This window comes from Dendrobates tinctorius, unplaced genomic scaffold, assembly GCF_039654945.1.
Source record: "Dendrobates tinctorius isolate UK_male_01 unplaced genomic scaffold, ASM3965494v1 ptg000008l, whole genome shotgun sequence".
NCBI classification, from domain to species: Eukaryota; Metazoa; Chordata; class Amphibia; order Anura; family Dendrobatidae; genus Dendrobates; species Dendrobates tinctorius.
In genome coordinates, this window is record NW_027361676.1 from 71,162,650 (window position 1) to 71,179,997 (window position 17,348).

At 46.3% G+C, this 17,348-nt stretch overlaps 1 protein-coding gene across 8 annotated transcripts in view; it reads right to left on the minus strand.

Annotated features, from left to right (window-relative positions):
- Positions 1-17,348, minus strand: part of CENPU (centromere protein U) — a 181,507-nt gene that overhangs the window by 66,573 nt on the left and 97,586 nt on the right. For 7 of the 8 annotated variants that reach the window (XM_073578428.1, XM_073578449.1, XM_073578492.1 and 4 more), the window contains one exon: positions 16,167-16,292. The exons of the other annotated variant lie outside the window; for it this stretch is intronic. In XM_073578428.1, the coding sequence (XP_073434529.1) occupies positions 16,167-16,292 (126 nt within the window). The remainder of the gene's footprint in view (positions 1-16,166; positions 16,293-17,348) is intronic. 8 annotated transcript variants of the gene reach the window in all.

Here is a 17,348-nt window from a genome sequence, read left to right on the forward strand (position 1 = left end):
TCAAACACGATCGCGGTGTACCAGGGGTTAAAGAGAATCATCGGCAGGGAGGGGGCACCCCCCCGTGCTTCCCTGAGCCCCCCACAGCAGCGCAATGTGCAGCGCTGCTGCGGGGGGGAGCTCTTTCCCTGCAGGTCCCCGGATCCAAGATCGTGACGGGGACCTTCAGGGGCCTGCAGGGAGCTGGCTTCCTCAGTGCCTGCAAAGCGCAGGCAAGAGGAAGTCTTCTTCAATGCCTGTGACAGATCGCTGATCTGTCACAGTGATCTGTGATGTGACAACCTAATAAAGTTTAAAAAAAAAAAAAAAAAAAAAAAAAAAAAAAATCGCTAAATAAATTTAAAAAAAAAAAAATATTCCCGAAATAAATTCATTTTTTGGAAATAAAAAAAAAATAAAAAAAAATAAAAGTACACATATTTGGTATCGCCACGTCCGTAACGACCTGCCCTATAAAACTGTCCCATTAGTTAACCCCTTTAGCGAACCCCTTAAAAAATAAAAAACGAAGCAAAAAATAAGGATTTATTATCATACCACCGAACAAAAAGTGCAATAACGTGCGATCAAAAAGACGCATATAAATATCCATGGTAACACTGAAAACGTCATCTTGTCCCGCAAAAAACGAGCCACAACACAGCATCATTAGAGAAAAAATAAAGTTATAGCTCGCAGAATAAAGCGATGCAAAAATAATTATTTTTTTTATAAAATTGTTTTTATTGCATAAAAGCGCCAAAACATAAAAAAATTACATGAGGTATCGCTGTAACTGTACTGACCCGAAGAATAAAACCGCTTTATCAATTTTACAGCACGCGGAACGGTGTAAACGCACCCCCCCAAAAGAAATTCATGAAACGCTGGTTTTTCTTCATTCTGCGTCCCAAAAATCGGCATAAAAAGCGATCAAAAAAAGTCATGTGCCCGAACATGATACCAATAAAAGCGTCAACTCGTCCCGCAAAAAATAAGACCTCACATGACTCAGTGGGTCAAAATATGGAAAAACTATAGCTCTCAATATGTGGTGATGCAAAACTATTTTTACAATAAAAAGCATCTTTTAGCGTGCGACAGCTGCCAAAAATAAAAACCGCCATAAATAGTAAATCAAACCCCCCGTTATCACCCCCTTAGTTAGGGAAAAATAATAAAATTAAAATAATGTATTTATTTCCATTTTCCCATTAGGGTTAGGGCTGAGATTAGGGTTAGGGGTGTGTTGGGGGGTTTCCACTGTTTGGGCACATCAGGTGCTCTCCAAACGCAACATGGCGTCTGATCTCAATTCCAGCCAGTTCTGCGTTGAAAAAGTCAAATGGTGCTCCTTCCCTTCCAAGCTCTGCCATGCGCCCAAACAGTGTTTTACCCCCACATATGGGGTATCAGCCTACTCAGGATAAATTGCAAAACAACTTTTGGGGTCCTATTTCTCCTGTTGCCCTTAGGAAAATAAAAAATTGGGGGCAAAAATATCATTTTTGTGGGAAAAAATATGATTTTTTTATTTTCACGCCTGGGCATTATAAACTTCTGTGAAGCCCTTGGGGGTTCAAAGTGCTCACCACACATCTAGATAAGTTCCTTAGGGGGTCTAGTTTCCAAAATGGTGTCATTTGTGGGGGGTGTTTCCACTGTACCTAAACAGTGGAAACACCCCCCACAAATGACACCATTTTGGAAACTAGACCCCCTAAGGAACTTATCTTGATCATCAGGGGCTCTCCACTCCAAAGGCAACATGACACCCGCAGACCATTCCATCAAAGTCTGCATTCCAAAGCGTCACTACTTCCCTTCCGAGTCCTGACGTGTGTCCATACAGTAGTTTTCTCCCACATATGGGGTATCCGTGTACTCAGGACAAATTGGACAACAACTTTTGGGGTCCATTTTCTCCTGGTACCCTTGGGAAAATAAAAAAAAATGGGGACTAAATGATCATGTTTGTGGAAAAAATATGATTTTTTTTTATTTTCACGCCCGGGCTCTCCAAAGGCAACATGACACCCGCAGACCATTCCATCAAAGTCTGCATTCCAAAACGTCACTACTTCCCTTCCGAGCCCCGACATGGGCCCATTCAGTAGTTTTCTCCCACATATGGGGTATCAGTGTACTCAGGACAAATTGGACAACTTTTGGGGTCTAATTTCTCCTGTTACCCTTGGGAAAATAAAAAAATTGTGCATTTAAAGATCATGTTTGTGGAAAAAAATATGATTTTTTTATTTTCACGGCTGGGCGTAATGAACTTTAGTGAAACACTTGGGGGTTCAAAGTGTTCACCACATATCTAGATAAGTTCCTTGGGGGTCTAGTTTCCAAAATGGGGTCACTTGGGGGGGGTTCCAATGGTACCCTTGGGAAAATAAAAAAAATGGGGACTAAATGATCATGTTTGTGGAAAAAATACGATTTTTTTATTTTCAAGCCCGGGCGTTTAAACTTATGTGAAGCACTGGGGGAGTTCAAAGTGCTCACCACACATCTAGATCAGTTCCTTAGGGGGTCTAGTTTCCAAAATGGGGTAAGTTGTGGGGGGATTCCACTGTTTAGGTACATCAGGAGCTTTCCAAACGCTACATAGTGTCCGATCTCAATTCCAACCAAAAAAGTCAAATGGCGCCGTTTCCCTTCCGAGCTCTGCCATGCGCCCAAATAGTGGTTTACCCCCACATATGGGGTATCAGCGTACTCAGGACAAATTGCACAATAACTTTTAGGGTCCTATTACCATTGGGAAAGAAAGAATTGAGGGTGAAAAGATCATTTTTTTTTAAAAAATATGATTTTATAATTGTACGGTTGTACGTTATAAATTTCTGTGAAGCCCTTGGGGGTTCAAAGTTCTCACCAAACATCTAGATAAGTTCCTTGGGGGGGTCTAGTTTCCAAAATGGGGTCACTTGTGGGGGGTTTCCACTGTTTAGGTACATCAGGGGCTCTCCAAACGTAACATGGCGTCCGATCAGAATTCCACCCAATTTTGCATTGAAAAAGTCAAACGGCGCTCCTTCCCTTCTGAGCTCTGTCATGCGCCGAAACAGTGGTTCCCCCCCACATATCAGGTATCAGCGTACTCAGGACAAATTGCACAATAACTTTTCCAGTCCAATTTCTCCTTTTACCCTTGGTAAAATAAAAAAATTGAACCTGAATTATTTTTTTTGTGAAAAAAAGTTAAATGTTCATTTTTTTTTTTAAATATTCAAAAAATTCCTGTGAAGCACCTGAAGGGTTAATAAACTTGTTGAATGTGGTTTTGAGCACCTTGAGGGGTGCAGTTTTTAGAATGGTGTCACTTTTGTATATTTTCTATCATATAGACCCCTCAAAGTGGCTTCAAAGGTGATGTGGTCCGTAAAAATAAAATGGGTGTTGTAAAAATGAGAAATCGCTGGTCAACTTTTAACCCTTATAACTTCCTAACAAAAAAAAATTTTGGTTCAAAAATTGTGCTGATGTCAAGTAAACATGTGGGAAATGTTACTTATTAAGTTTTTTGTGTGCCTTTATCTCTGTGATTTAAGGGCATAAAAATTCAAAGTTGGAAAATTGCGAAATGTTCAAAATTTTTGCCAAATTTCAGTTTTTTTTCACTAATAAACGTAAGTTATATGAATGAAATTTTACCACTAACATGAAGTACAATATGTCACGAGAAAACAATGTCAGAATCACCGGGATCCATGGAAGCGTTTCAGAGTTATTACCTCATAAAGGGACAGTGGTCAGAATTGTAAAAATTGGCCCGGTCATGAACGTGCAAACCACCCTTGGGGGTGAAGGGGTTAAAGCCGGATTTGGATACAAAATGATTTACAAAACTTTAAACATCCCAAGGAGCACTGTGCAAGCAATCATATTGAAATGGAAGGAGTATCATACCACTGCAAATCTACCAAGACCCGGCCGTCCCTCTAAACTTTCATCTCAAACAAGGAGAAGACTGATCAGAGATGCAGCCAAGAGGTCTATGATCACTCTGGATGTACTGCTGAGATCTACAGCTGAGGTGGGACAGTCTGTCCATAGGACAACAATCAGTCGTACACTGCACAAATCTGGCCTTTATGGAAGAGTGGCAAGAAGAAAGCCTTTTCTCAAAGATATCCATAAAAAGGGTTGTTTAAAGTTTGCAACAAGTCACCTGAGAGAGACACCAAACATGTGGAAGATGGTGCTCTGGTCAGATGGAACCAAAATCAAGCTGTTTGGCATAAAGGCAACACAGATCATCACCCTTAACACACCATCCCCACTGTCAAACATGGTGGTGGCAGCATCATGGTTTGGGCCTGCTTTTCTTCAGCAGGGACAGGAAAGAAGGTTAAAATTGATGGGAAGATGGATGGATGTTATGATTGAGTCACCGAAGGAGGAAAAAACAAAAATACAAGCTAAGTCCAGAAAACCGGAGAGGTTGGCAGCTATCGGATTGCAGACCCCTGATCCTATCCACAACAACTAACAGTAGCCGTGGGGGGTTCCTACGATGCCCTAGACCCCTCGATCACAGCTGGCGAAATAAATAGGCCTAAAGAAAGAAAGGGGAAATCTAAACTGCCCCAGAGCAGACCCCAAAGCAATAGGCAGCCCCCAACATATGACGGTGAAGCAAGATGAAAACACTAACACAGATAGAAAGATAGGTTGAGCAAACGATGGGGCCCAAGCTAACTAAAAAGGACAGGATAGAAAAGCTGCTGTCTGCAATCTGTAAAAAACCCTACCAAAAAATATCCCAACCCTCTGATAGGAAAAACAGGCCCTGAAGTCGCTAGGACTTCAAAAAGACTATATCAGCACTCAGGTAAATTCTGAAGACAGAGCAAAGAGACAAACTGAACAGAGACAAAAATGGAACTCAGCACACCCCCGACCGGGGATGGCTGAACTCCAAAAAACAAGGTAAACAAAACAAAACTAATAAGTTCAAAAGCAGAGCAAAAACTTATCTTTGGGAAGCAGGAAACAGACTGGTCTCCAAGAATCCAGCAGAGAAATCACCAGCGACTCAGAAGGGCGTCGGCTGCCTTATATCCAGTCAGCAGTTCCTGTTACCCAGTCATCATCTACCAGATCAGGTGTTTGGTAATCAGCCTCACTACCTTCCTTCACCAGAAGAGGGAGTTCATCAGACATCGATGGTGAAGGGGAAAATGAACTCACAAGAGATGGAGCCAAATACAGGACCATTCTTGAAGAATAAAAGTATCCAGGTGTTAGAATGGCCAAGTCAAAGTCCAGACCTGAAGCCAATGGAGAAAAAAAAAACCGTGGAGAGCGCTAAAAACTGCTGTTCACAAATTATCTCCATCAAACCTCACTGAGCTCTAGCTGTTTGCCAAGGAAGAATGGGCAAGAATTTCAGTCTCTCGATGTACAAAACTGATGAGACATACTCCAAGCAACTTGCACCCGTAATCGCAGCAAAAGGTGGCGCAACAAAGTATTAAGTTAAAGGGGCCGAATAATATTGCACGCCCCACTTTTGAGTTTTTGACTTTCCACAAAATTTTTAAATAACCAATAAATTTCGTTCAACTTCACAATTTGTGTCCTACTTGTTGTTGATTCTTCACCAAAAATTTACATTTGGTATCTTTATGTTTGAAGCATGATATGTGGGAAAAGGTTGAAAAGTTCCAGGGGGCTGAATACTTTTGCAAGGCACTGTATATCATGGAGTCATGGAGATATAAAATATTTTCCCTTCAAAAATCTTTTTTTCCAGATTTCACATTTTCAAATGTAAAATGGACACAAATGGTTTCAAAATTTCCCCCCGAATGCAGCAATACCTCATTATTCAGTACTAGAGGTGTGCCCGATGCTATCGCATCGGGAGGGAAGTGTGTGTGTGTGAGTACATGTGTGTGTGTACGTGTCTGTGTGTCCCGCAGCTGCCTGCCCACCCACCTCCGTGCAGTCACAGCCGGCAGGAAAGAGGGTGGTTTGCGGCCTGTGCTGGAGATGTAAGAGTGTGTGTGAGTATGTGTGTGTGGGAGTACGTGTGTGTATACGTACATGTGTGTGTGTGTGTACGTACGTGTGTGTGTGTGTATGTACATGGTGGGCAGGCAGCAGCGGGTCCGGCGGCGTAGCAAGCAGCGGCGGCGTTGGGGGGGTTCAGCGGCGTAAGGTCCAGCGGCGAGGGGGGAGTCCTGGCGGCGGCCAGCCGGCAGGAAAGAGTGCGGCTTGCGGCCTGCCAGCTGTGAAGGAGGTTCGTGGGCAGGCAGCTGCGGGGAGGGGGTCCATTGGCAGCGGGTTCAGCCGCGGCAGGGGGGTCCCGGCGTTGTCCCGCTGGTGGAAATGTGGAAGGGCCTGGTACCATCAGCTGGTGCCATATTGAAATACCCATCACTTGGGTATTTCACTATGGCGGTCGGCGTGGTAGATTGTGGGATTCAGGGACATCCAGACGGAAGTGGATGACGGACTATTTAAGGCAAATATATATATACACACATAGATTACGGCGTCGACCTGACACTGTCTGTAGCTTACTCAGCACAATCCTGCTGACAGATTCCCTTTAATAACATTTGTTGCTTGTTTTGGGTCATTGTCATGTTGCAAAATAAATTCGGAGCCAATCAGACACCTCCCTAATGGCAATGCATGATGAAAGAGTATCTGCCTGTATTTCTCAGCATTGAGGACACCACTAATAATGACCACTAGTGATGAGAAAACATGCTGGTGTGCTAAGAGTGTCGGCGTGCTCGAAAAATATGTTTGAGTCTCCGCAGCTGTTAGACACATGCAGGGATTGACTGATGAACAGGCAATCTCTGCATGTGTTGCAGCTGTCTAACACCTGAGAGACATGCAGCTGCAGGAGCTCAAACATATATTTTTAGCATGCTGAAGACACTCTGCTAGCACACGAGCGTGCTTGGATAATACCTTACAGTGCATATTCGCTCATCACTACTGACCATATTTCCAACTCAATTGGCTGAACTGCAGTCCCAAACTTGCAAGGACGATCCACTATGGTTCACTGCTGCCTGCAGTCACTCATTGTTGTGCCACTCTCCAGCCCCTCACCGAACAGTCTTCTGTTACAGCAATATATTTCACATTATCACTCATCAGTCCAGAGCACTGGCTGTCAATTTTCTGCCTCCCAATCCCTATGTTTTCCTGCATAGCTAAGATGCTTTGCCTTATGTTCATGTGGAAGGTATGGCTTTTTGGCTGAAATTTTGCCATGAAGATCACTTCCGGCCAAAAGTCTCCAAACAGTACATGGGTATATCTATGTCCCACTGTTTGCAGCAAATGCTAAGCTGATGGCACTGCTGGTTATCTTACGATTTTGAAAAGAAGCATCATGTATCTTTCATCGGCTGCACTGTCAACGGCCGACCACTTCATCTAAATTCCTCAATATTGCCCATTTCTTGGTACCCTCAAAACTGAGAAATATGGGCAGATACAGTATATCTAATCATCATTACATAATATCAAGGAGGCATCTGGATCTAATTTTGTTATGAATCCCGACAATGATCCCAAACATACAGCCAATGTCATTAAGACTCATCTCTCCAGCGTAAAGAAGAACAAGGAGTCCTGGAAGTGATGATTTGGTTCGCACGCATGCCTGATCTGATCATCGTCCAGTTTGTCTGAGAATATAAAAGGAAATGCAGAATCTTACATCCACAAAACATCTGTGGTTAGTTCTCCTAGATGCTTTGCACAAACTCCCTGCCTAAAAAAACTGTGTGCAAATACATCTAGAAGATTTGATGCTGTTTTGATGGAAAAGGCTGATCACACCAAATATTGATTTCATTTAGATTTCTTTTGTTCAGTCATTATGCATTTTCATTGTTGATAAAAATAAACTAAAAACACTTCTGTTTTTTCAAAGAATTTTTACTTTGCAGCATTTCTTCCACATTTGTGCAAAACTATTACACAGTACTGTATCTGGATGTCTTTATATGTGTACAAGATAGTGGCCCCCCAATCCTGATATGCATGGTCCCCCTCAGCCCCCTTTCCCTGGGATGCATGGTCCCCCTCAGCCCCCTTTCCCTGGGATGCATGGTCCCCCTCAGCCCCCTTTCCCTGGGATGCATGGTCCCCCTCAGCCCCCTTTCCCTGGGATGCATGGTCCCCCTCAGCCCCCTTTCCCTGGGATGCATGGTCCCCCTCAGCCCCCTCTCCCTGGGATGCATGGTCCCCCTCAGCCCCCTCTCCCTGGGATGCATGGTCCCCCTCAGCCCCCTCTCCCTGGGATGCATGGTCCCCCTCAGCCCCCTCTCCCTGGGATGCATGGTCCCCCTCAGCCCCCTCTCCCTGGGATGCATGGTCCCCCTCAGCCCCCTCTCCCTGGGATGCATGGTCCCCCTCAGCCCCCTCTCCCTGGGATGCATGGTCCCCCTCAGCCCCCTCTCCCTGGGATGCATGGTCCCCCTCAGCCCCCTATCCCTGGGATGCATGGTCCCCCTCAGCCCCCTCTCCCTGGGATGCATGGTCCCCCCGAGCCCCCTTGCCTGGGATGCATGGTCCCCCCGAGCCCCCTTGCCTGGGATGCATGGTCCCCCCGAGCCCCCTTGCCTGGGATGCATGGTCCCCCTCACCCCCCTTGCCTGGTCACCCTCACCCCCCTTGCCTGGGATGCATGGTCACCCTCACTCCCCTATCCCCTATCCTGGTATGCATGGTCACCCTAACCTCCCTATCCTGGTATGCATGGTCACCGTCACTCCCCTATCCTGGTAGGCATGGTCACCCTCACCCCCCTATCCTGGTATGCATGGTCACCCTCACCCCCCTATCCTGGAATGCATGGTCACCCTCACCCCCCTATCCTGGAATGCATGGTCACCCTCACCTCCCTTTCCTGGTATACATGTCCTGGTATGCATGGTCCCCTCACCCCCCTTTCCTGGTATGCATGGTCCCCTCACCCCCCTTTCCTGGTATGCATGGTCCCCCTCACCCCCCTTGCCTGGTATGCATGGTCCCCCTCACCCCCCTATCCTGGAATGCATGGTCACCCTCACCTCCCTTTCCTGGTATACATGTCCTGGTATGCATGGTCACCCTCACCCCCCTATCCTGGAATGCATGGTCACCCTCACCTCCCTTTCCTGGTATACATGTCCTGGTATGCATGGTCCCCTCACCCCCCTTTCCTGGTATGCATGGTCCCCTCACCCCCCTTTCCTGGTATGCATGGTCCCCCTCACCCCCCTTGCCTGGTATGCATGGTCCCCCTCACCCCCCTTGCCTGGTATGCATGGTCCCCCTCACCCCCCTTGCCTGGTATGTATGGTCACCCTCACCCATCTTTCCAGGTATGCATGGTCCCCCTCACCCCCCTTTCTTGGTATACATGGTCCCCCTCACCCCCCTTTCCTGGTATGCATGGTCCCCTCATCTCCCTTTCCTGGTATACATGGTCACCCTCACCCCCCTATCCTGGTATACATGGTCACCCTCACCCCCCTATCCTGGTATGCATGGTCACCCTCACCCCCCTTTTGCTGGTATGTATGGTCACCCTCACCCCCCCCTTTCCTGGTATGTGTGGTCCCGTCACCCCCCTTTCCTGGTATGCATGGTCTCTGTTAAAATTAAAAAATAGTTATATACTCACCTTCCGACGGCCCGCGATCTCCACTCCATGCGCCCGGCCTCGCGGTCCCAGTAATGCTTTGCGCGAAACACCGCTGATGATGTCGCTCTCTCGCAAGAGTGACGTCCTCTACGGTCTAAGGCACAAAGCATTACTGGGACCGCGAGGCCGGGCGCATGGAATGGAGATCGCGGGCCGTCGGAAGGTGAGTATAACCTTTTTATTTTAATTCTCTTTTTTTTTTTTCTTTAACAGAGCCCTGTGCCAGATTGAGCGCTGCGCCCGACTGCGCCTGCCGCTGATTGGTCGCGGCCGCCAATCAGCAGTACGCACAGCTTACCGTTACAAACAGCTGCGCCTGTCGCTGAATGGTCGTGGCCTGGCGGCCGCGACCGATCAGCGCCGCGGGATTTCGGTTACAGACAGACAGGAGAAGACGATTATATATATAGATGTCTAAACAACGGCAATTTACAGGAAATCTGTTTTTTGTATTTGCTGTGTGAGAGGACTAATTAGCTATCATTTTGCCCCTAAACATTTTACTTAGCAGGAAGAATGTACATTTATCTCCTTTCTGCCAAAGCTAGAATTTTTCAAATCTGACATGTCACTTTGTGATAATATCTCTGGACTACTTACACATATCCCAACAATTCTGAAAATCTTTTTTTCCTGACACAGTATGCTTTATATTAATGGTGAATTTAGGTCAATATAATTTGTGAAAATAATGGAAATACACAAATATATATTTGAAATTCACTTTCAGTTTGTATGCCCTTTAACACAGATAGTTATACCACGCAAAATAGTTAATAGTAAAAATAGGGATTTTTGTGTACTCACCGTAAAATCCTTTTCTCTGAGCTAATCATTGGGGGAAACAGGACCATAGGTGTCATGCTGCTTGCCACTAGGAGGACACAAAGTGAAGAGAACAAAGAAAAAATAACTCCTCCTCTGCAGTATACACCCTCTCACTGGGTGAGATTTTACCAGTTCGGTAACAAAGCAGTAGGAGTATTAAACAAGAACAATAAACTATGTCAAAACCTAAGAACGGAACAAGCCACTAGATTAACAGGGTGGGTGCTGTGTACCCCAATGATTGGCTCGGAGAAAAGGATTTTACGGTGAGTACACAAAAATCCCTATTTCTCCTACGCCTCATTTGGGGACACAGGACCATGGGGCGTCCTAAAGCAGCCCCTGGGTGGGGAGCAACACAACTGCTAATACCCTATGTACCACTGGCTTGCAGCTGTGCTACTGCCGATTGCAGAATGCGACTGCCAAGAGCTGCATCTGCAGAGGCCTGAGAATGAATGTGGTAGTGTTTTGTATGCAAAGTTGGACCAAGTCACAGTCTTGCAGACCTGTTCTGCTGACGCCTGGTGCCGAATGGCCCAAGAGGCGCCCACTGACCGAGTAAAATGCACCTTAATCCCTGCTGGGACAGGTGTGCCCCTGACACGGTAGGATTCTTGAATAGCCGAGCGAATCCACTTGGCTAGTGTGGCCTTTGAAGCGGCCAGACCCTTCCTATGCCCCTCTGGAAGCACTAACAGGGCATCTGATTGGCGGGAGCCGTCCGCGAGATGTACCGTCTAACTGCCCTCACCACATCCAAGGTGTGAAGAGCCTTCTCGATACGATGGACTGGTGCTGAGCAGAATGAAGGCAAAACGTTCTCCTAATTGAGATGAAAGGAAGACAACTTTGGGCAGAAAAGACGGGGACATCCTCTAGACCAGGGGTCCCCAACCGCCGGTCCGCGGCCCAGCACCGGGCCGCTGCAGTGCCCTTGCCGGTCCGCGGACACAAGGGGAGCCAGGGGCGGTCAGTGGCGTAGCGGGGGCTGGGGCGGCGTGTGTAGCGGCGGCAGGGAGCGATCCAAGCAGCTCCGCTGCCTGCAAGAGGGAATAGCAGGAGCGGAGCTGCAAGGACCCGTCCAGCTTCCTGCCCGCCGCCCGCGCTTCCTGTCTCTGACAGAGAGGAGCGCGGCCGTTGCTGTGTCAGAGCGAGGAAGCGCGGGCGGCGGGCAGGTGAGAGGTGGTGTCTGTGTGTGTGTGTATGTATGTATATGTGTGTGTGTGTGTGTATGTATATGTGTGTGTGTGTGTGTGTGTGTGTGTGTGTGTGTGTGTGTATGTATGTATGTATATGTGTGTGTGTGTGTGTATGTATGTATGTATGTGTGTGTGTGTGTATGTGTGTATGTATATATATATATATATATATATATATATGTGTGTGTGTGTGTGTATGTATGTATGTGTGTGTCTGTGTACGTATAATATGTATGTATGTATGTATGTATGTATGTGTGTGTGTGTGTGTGTGTGTGTGTGTGTGTGTGTGTGTGTGTTTGTGTAGCCTGGCCCTGGAGGAGATGGGGACATGAGGAGAAGGCCATGAGGGAAGTGATGGAGAGACAGCAGTGATGGGGTGAAGGCAATGATGGGGAGAGGTGAGTGATGGGGAGAAGGGAGTGATGGGGTGAAGGCAATGATGGGGAGAGGGGAGTGATGGGGTGAAGGCAATGATGGGGAGAAGGGAGTGATGGGGTGAAGGCAATGATGGGGAGAAGGGAGTGATGGGGTGAAGGCAATGATGGGGAGAAGGGAGTGATGGGGTGAAGGCAATGATGGGGAGAAGGTAGTGATGGGGTGAAGGCAATGATGGGGTGAAGGCAATGATGGGGAGAGGGGAGTGATGGGGTGAAGGCAATGATGGGGAGAGGGGAGTGATGGGGTGAAGGCAATGATGGGGAGAAGGGGGTGATGGAGCACTCATTCAAAACCTATGGTGAGTTGAGTCACATTATAAATGTTATTTAATTATAAGTATGCACTGCTACACTACAACCGTGTCCATAGCCCCGCCCCCTTATGACCAAAGCCCCGCCCCTGCCACACCTCCATCCCCGCCCTGCCGGGCCATGGAAGAATGGTCTTGCTTGAAACCGGTCCCTGGTGCAAAAAAGGTTGGGGACCACTGCTCTAGACTGCCTTGTCCTGATGAAAATTCAGGAATGGAGGTCGGCAGGACAGGGCCGCCAACTCCGAAACTTGCCTGATTGATGTAATCGCCACTAGGAAGACCACCTTCCAAGAAAGAAGGTTAGTGATACGTCCTGCAGTGGTTCGAAAGGGGCTTTCTGTAAGACTCCGAGGGGACCAAGTTAAGATCCCATGATTCCAACGGCCTTTTATAGGGAGGCGCCACGTGGGAAACTCCCTGAATGAACGTCTTCACCTGTAATCTGGTGGCAATCTTGTGTTGGAATAGAACAGACAAAGCTGAAACTTGTCCTTTGAGCGAGCTAAGTGCGAAACCCGACTCTAATCCGGACTGAGGCTGCTGGAGGGGAAGAATTCTATACTGTGTGATGAGGGCTGCTTCCATGTGGATAGGGAGGGCCTGTAGCTATGGAGGGTGGGGTTGTTGCTATAGAGGGCATGTTTGGAGTAGAATAGGAGATTACGACTAGTTCTCATTTCAATGCTATAACACCCCCCCCCCCCCTTGGACGTTCTGTTTAGAATATCTAGAAAACCGTGCAAACTAGTGACAGAAAGTAAATTACTTATTGTCATAATTCTGCAGCCCAGATATGTACTGAGATTATGTTTAAAGCCCGGACAACCCCTTTAGGCTGTGTGCACACGATGCAGATTTGCAGCGGATCCGCAGCGGATTTTACCGCGCAGAAACGTTGCATATCCGCATTGTGATGTACAGTAGCCTTAAAATCAATGAAAGAAAAAAACCGCTGTGCAGATGCTGCGGATTTTTCCGCGGTACAAAATCCGCAGCATGTTACTTCTTTTGTGCGGTTTTCCACCTCCCCTGTGTCCAAATCCGCAGGGGAGAATCCGCAGTGGAAAACCGCAGGAAAAATGGAAGAAATCCGCAGGAAAAATGCAGGTCATTTGACCTGCGGATTTCTTCCATTCTGTGCGGAAAAATCCGCAGGGCTAAAAAGTCCGTCTGCACTCAGCCTTAAACTCAGGATGATTGGCAAATACTTTGTGAACATGTTTAGTCTTCTTAAAGGACACTACGTGTTCCGGAGCGGAAATATTTTCCTCGTCCAACCTCAGAATCTTGTTGACCGACTCTAAGAGAATCAAGCGTCTCTTGATAATTCGGGGGATCCTGAGGTAATGACATATCAGACTCGTATTCAGAGTCATGTTCGCTGCGAACGTCAGGAGAGGGAGAAGGAGAGATAGAACTCGCAGATGCTGAAGCGCGTGCATGATCGGAGAACGCGCCATGGGTCCGTTTTCTAGAAGCCTGATCATCCCTTGACCGAGTACGACCCCTGCTGGTGAGCGGTTCCCGACCGTCGCCAGAGCCCTCCGCAGTCGGTAAAGAGACGTTCTGACTTAAAGAGGAGCCCCGGAGAAAGTCTATTGCTTTGGACAGGGAATCCACAGATCGTGACAGGGACGCAGCCCACTCAGGGGGACAAAACTCAGTGGGATCGGTGGCGGCGGGCAGCCTCTGGGTACATTCTGGTTGACAATTCGTACATAATGGAGTAGTGTGAGCATGGGGCAAGGCTGTGTTGCATGCGGCACATGACGTAAAAAAAAAAATACTGCTTTTTGTTAGCCTTCTCCTTAGCTTGAGACATAGTGCAGCCGTGAAACTATAGGCAGAATATGGGCCACAGGCAGAGAGAAGAATATCGCACGTGCAGAGAAGGTGTTAATATCACTGCTGTAGCGCAGTGCATCTTTCCCAGGTCCTGATGTCCTCAGGGGAGAAATTGTGCTCTCCGCAGTGGTTTTTGAGGCTCCTTCCAGCGTTATCCGCGCAGCTAATAAGTGCCTCCCTCAGCCGTTAGGAAGCAGGCTGAGTGAAAAGTTATGGCCCCCGAGACCAGGAAAGGGCTTCTCGTTCAAAACGAGAAGCGCCAGTAACGTGGGCGACACCCACTCGCGGAGGGCGGATCTAATGGACTGCGGCCTAGACCGGCTAGAAGCCGGGAGCTCAATTTATGGCGTCTCAAATCAGTCCCGGTCATAGTCAGGGAGGCGGCATAGCAGAGCCGAAGCTGCAATGTCCTTAAAGGTATATTGCTCAATCGATCCCCCTTTACACAGGGGGATGGAGAGGTTGCCGCTTGCATCGGTGGGCTACAGGACGTCATTATATTTTGGCTATATGCCTGAGTCCGGGGGAGGAAACATGAAGGTGACCCTCCATTTGCCTCTGCTGCTGTTGGGAGATCGGGACCGGCAGGAACCATCGCCCTAAATGAGCCTAGGCATGACCCCTTCGTCGCAGGAGAGGGTACGGGGAGGTATACTCCACGTTCTCGCCTGTTGATGGTTTGGGGGAGATCGGACCACAGAAAGGGTCCGTTGCTCCCTTCACTCCGTTAGTTAAAAAATAAAAATTTACAGAAAAAAATTAAAAAGGAAAATAAAAACGGTGGGGTCTGAAGCCAGACCCAAGTGCCTCCTACAGACACTAAGCAAGAACTGGTCAAATCTCAGCCAGCGAGATGGTGTATACTGCAGAGGAGGAGTTAATCTTTCTGTGTTCACTTAGTGTCCTCCTATAGGCAAGCAGCATAACACCCATGGTCCTGTGTCCCCCAATGAGGCGTAGGAGAAATAACGCTGAACACATTTCTACTTTGAAAAAACAAAACAAAAATTCAATGAAGTATACGAAAACTGGTTTCTAAGACCTACTAAAATTTCGAAGTAACTTTGGAGGAACAGTTTTTATAATTGCACCCCTCAAAGTATTCAAAATCGCATTTAGAAAGCTTGTTAATCATTCTTGTGTTTTAATAATAACAGTACATTTAGTAATAGAAAGTGGGGAAAAATTTCTCCAGCATAAGCCAATGTCCAATAAGTGGTCATACACTACTGTTCAGACACAGTTAAGAGAACAGAAGGCATGGCGTGCTATTTTGGACTACAAATTTTGCTGGAAAAGGTTGCGGGTGTCATGTCACCATCACCAGAGCCCCTAAGGTGCCATATAAAGGGAACCCCAGAAAATGCAACACCATTTTAAAATTTCAATCCCCTTAATGGCTTCATTTATAGTGACCATTTTATCACCATAGGTGTTTCACAAAATTTAATACCATTGGGTTGTACAGAAAAAAAACAATAATTTTACCAATAAAATGTTGTTTTTGCCTTAGACCGGGGTCACATTGCGTTATGGCAGTCGATTAACGCTGCCATTGACCTCCATTATCGGGCGCATCGCAACGCATACCATAAAGCGGCATGCGCTCGCGATGTGCCGTCATTCAATGAAGGAGGCTCGGACGCGGGCTGCAGCGACTGAGGTTCCGTCACAGCTAGCACAGATGAATCATCTGCGCTAGCGGGTATAGCATAACGCGATCGTGTTATGCTATACCGTTAACGCAGCCCGTCAACGTTATGCGTTGAACGGGCTGGGTTAACGAAATATGAACCTAGCCTAAGGTACATTGTATAGTGATGCTAATCTCGCAAAAAAACTAGACAACAGATGTGTACAGTGATACAGAAGTGTTACCCACTTTCCTAATTGGGGTAGTACTTGGACCTTGAGTTGAGGATGGCTCTCCAATAGCCTGAGGTCTGGCAGTGCCACGGATCTTTGAAGGACCCAGTTCTGGTATTTTTTGTGTTTTCTTTTGCAGACTCTAAATATATAGAAAATTTTAGTACATGACAATCAAGTGTTCAATACAAAAGAGAAGCAATAAAAAAAACAGATAAAAAAATTATGTGCACATCTCATTGTGACATATATATCTGGATGTCCAGTGTGTATTCACACATATCTGTTTCCAATCAACTGGAATACAGTTGTGCTTAAAAGTTTACATACCCCAGAATTTTTGCTTTCTTGGTCTCTGACCTCAATATCATTGCGCCACTATGGGGAGATCTCAAGTGCGCAGTTCATGCTAGACAGCCGAGGAATTTACAGGAACTGGAGGCTTTTTGCCAAGAAGAGTGGGCAGCTTTACCATCTGAGAAAATAAAGAACCTCATCCACAACTACCACAAGACTTCAAGCTGTCATTGATGTTGGAGGGGGCAATAGACGGTATTATGAAATGGGGTATGTAAACTTTTGATCAGGTTCATTTGGATGTTTTGGGCTATCATTATGATTTAAAAAGAGAAAACACAGTAGTTTGAAAATAAATGGCTTCAACCAACCACTAACCATGAGTGGAGAAAAAAAAGTTTGGTGTTATTCATATTCCCTGAAAAAAGGCCAAGAAAGCAAAAATTATGCTGGGGTATGCAAACTTTTAAGCACAACTGTATACAGGCAATATCTGTTATTATGCATTTGGCCTCTAATCATTTTACTAAGAAAGGAGAATGTACATTTATCCCATTCCTGCCAAAGCCAGTTTTGACCTAATTTTTCAAATCTGACATGTCGCTATGTGATAATGTGTTTGGGAAACTTCCAAATATGCCAGTGTTCCTGAAAATGTTTTTTTTCTTCGACATATTAAACTTTATATTAATGATAAATTTTTTTATATTAATGGTAATTTAGGTCCATATGATTTGTTTTTTTTTTTTAATATTAGAAATTCACAATTTTGGAACTTTGAATTTTTATGCCATTTGAAATAGATAATACGTTAAATAGTTAATATTAAAATAAAATTTGTCACATTTCTAGTTTATGCCAGCATCATACAGAACATTTTTTAGGGGGGGGCAGTATGCTG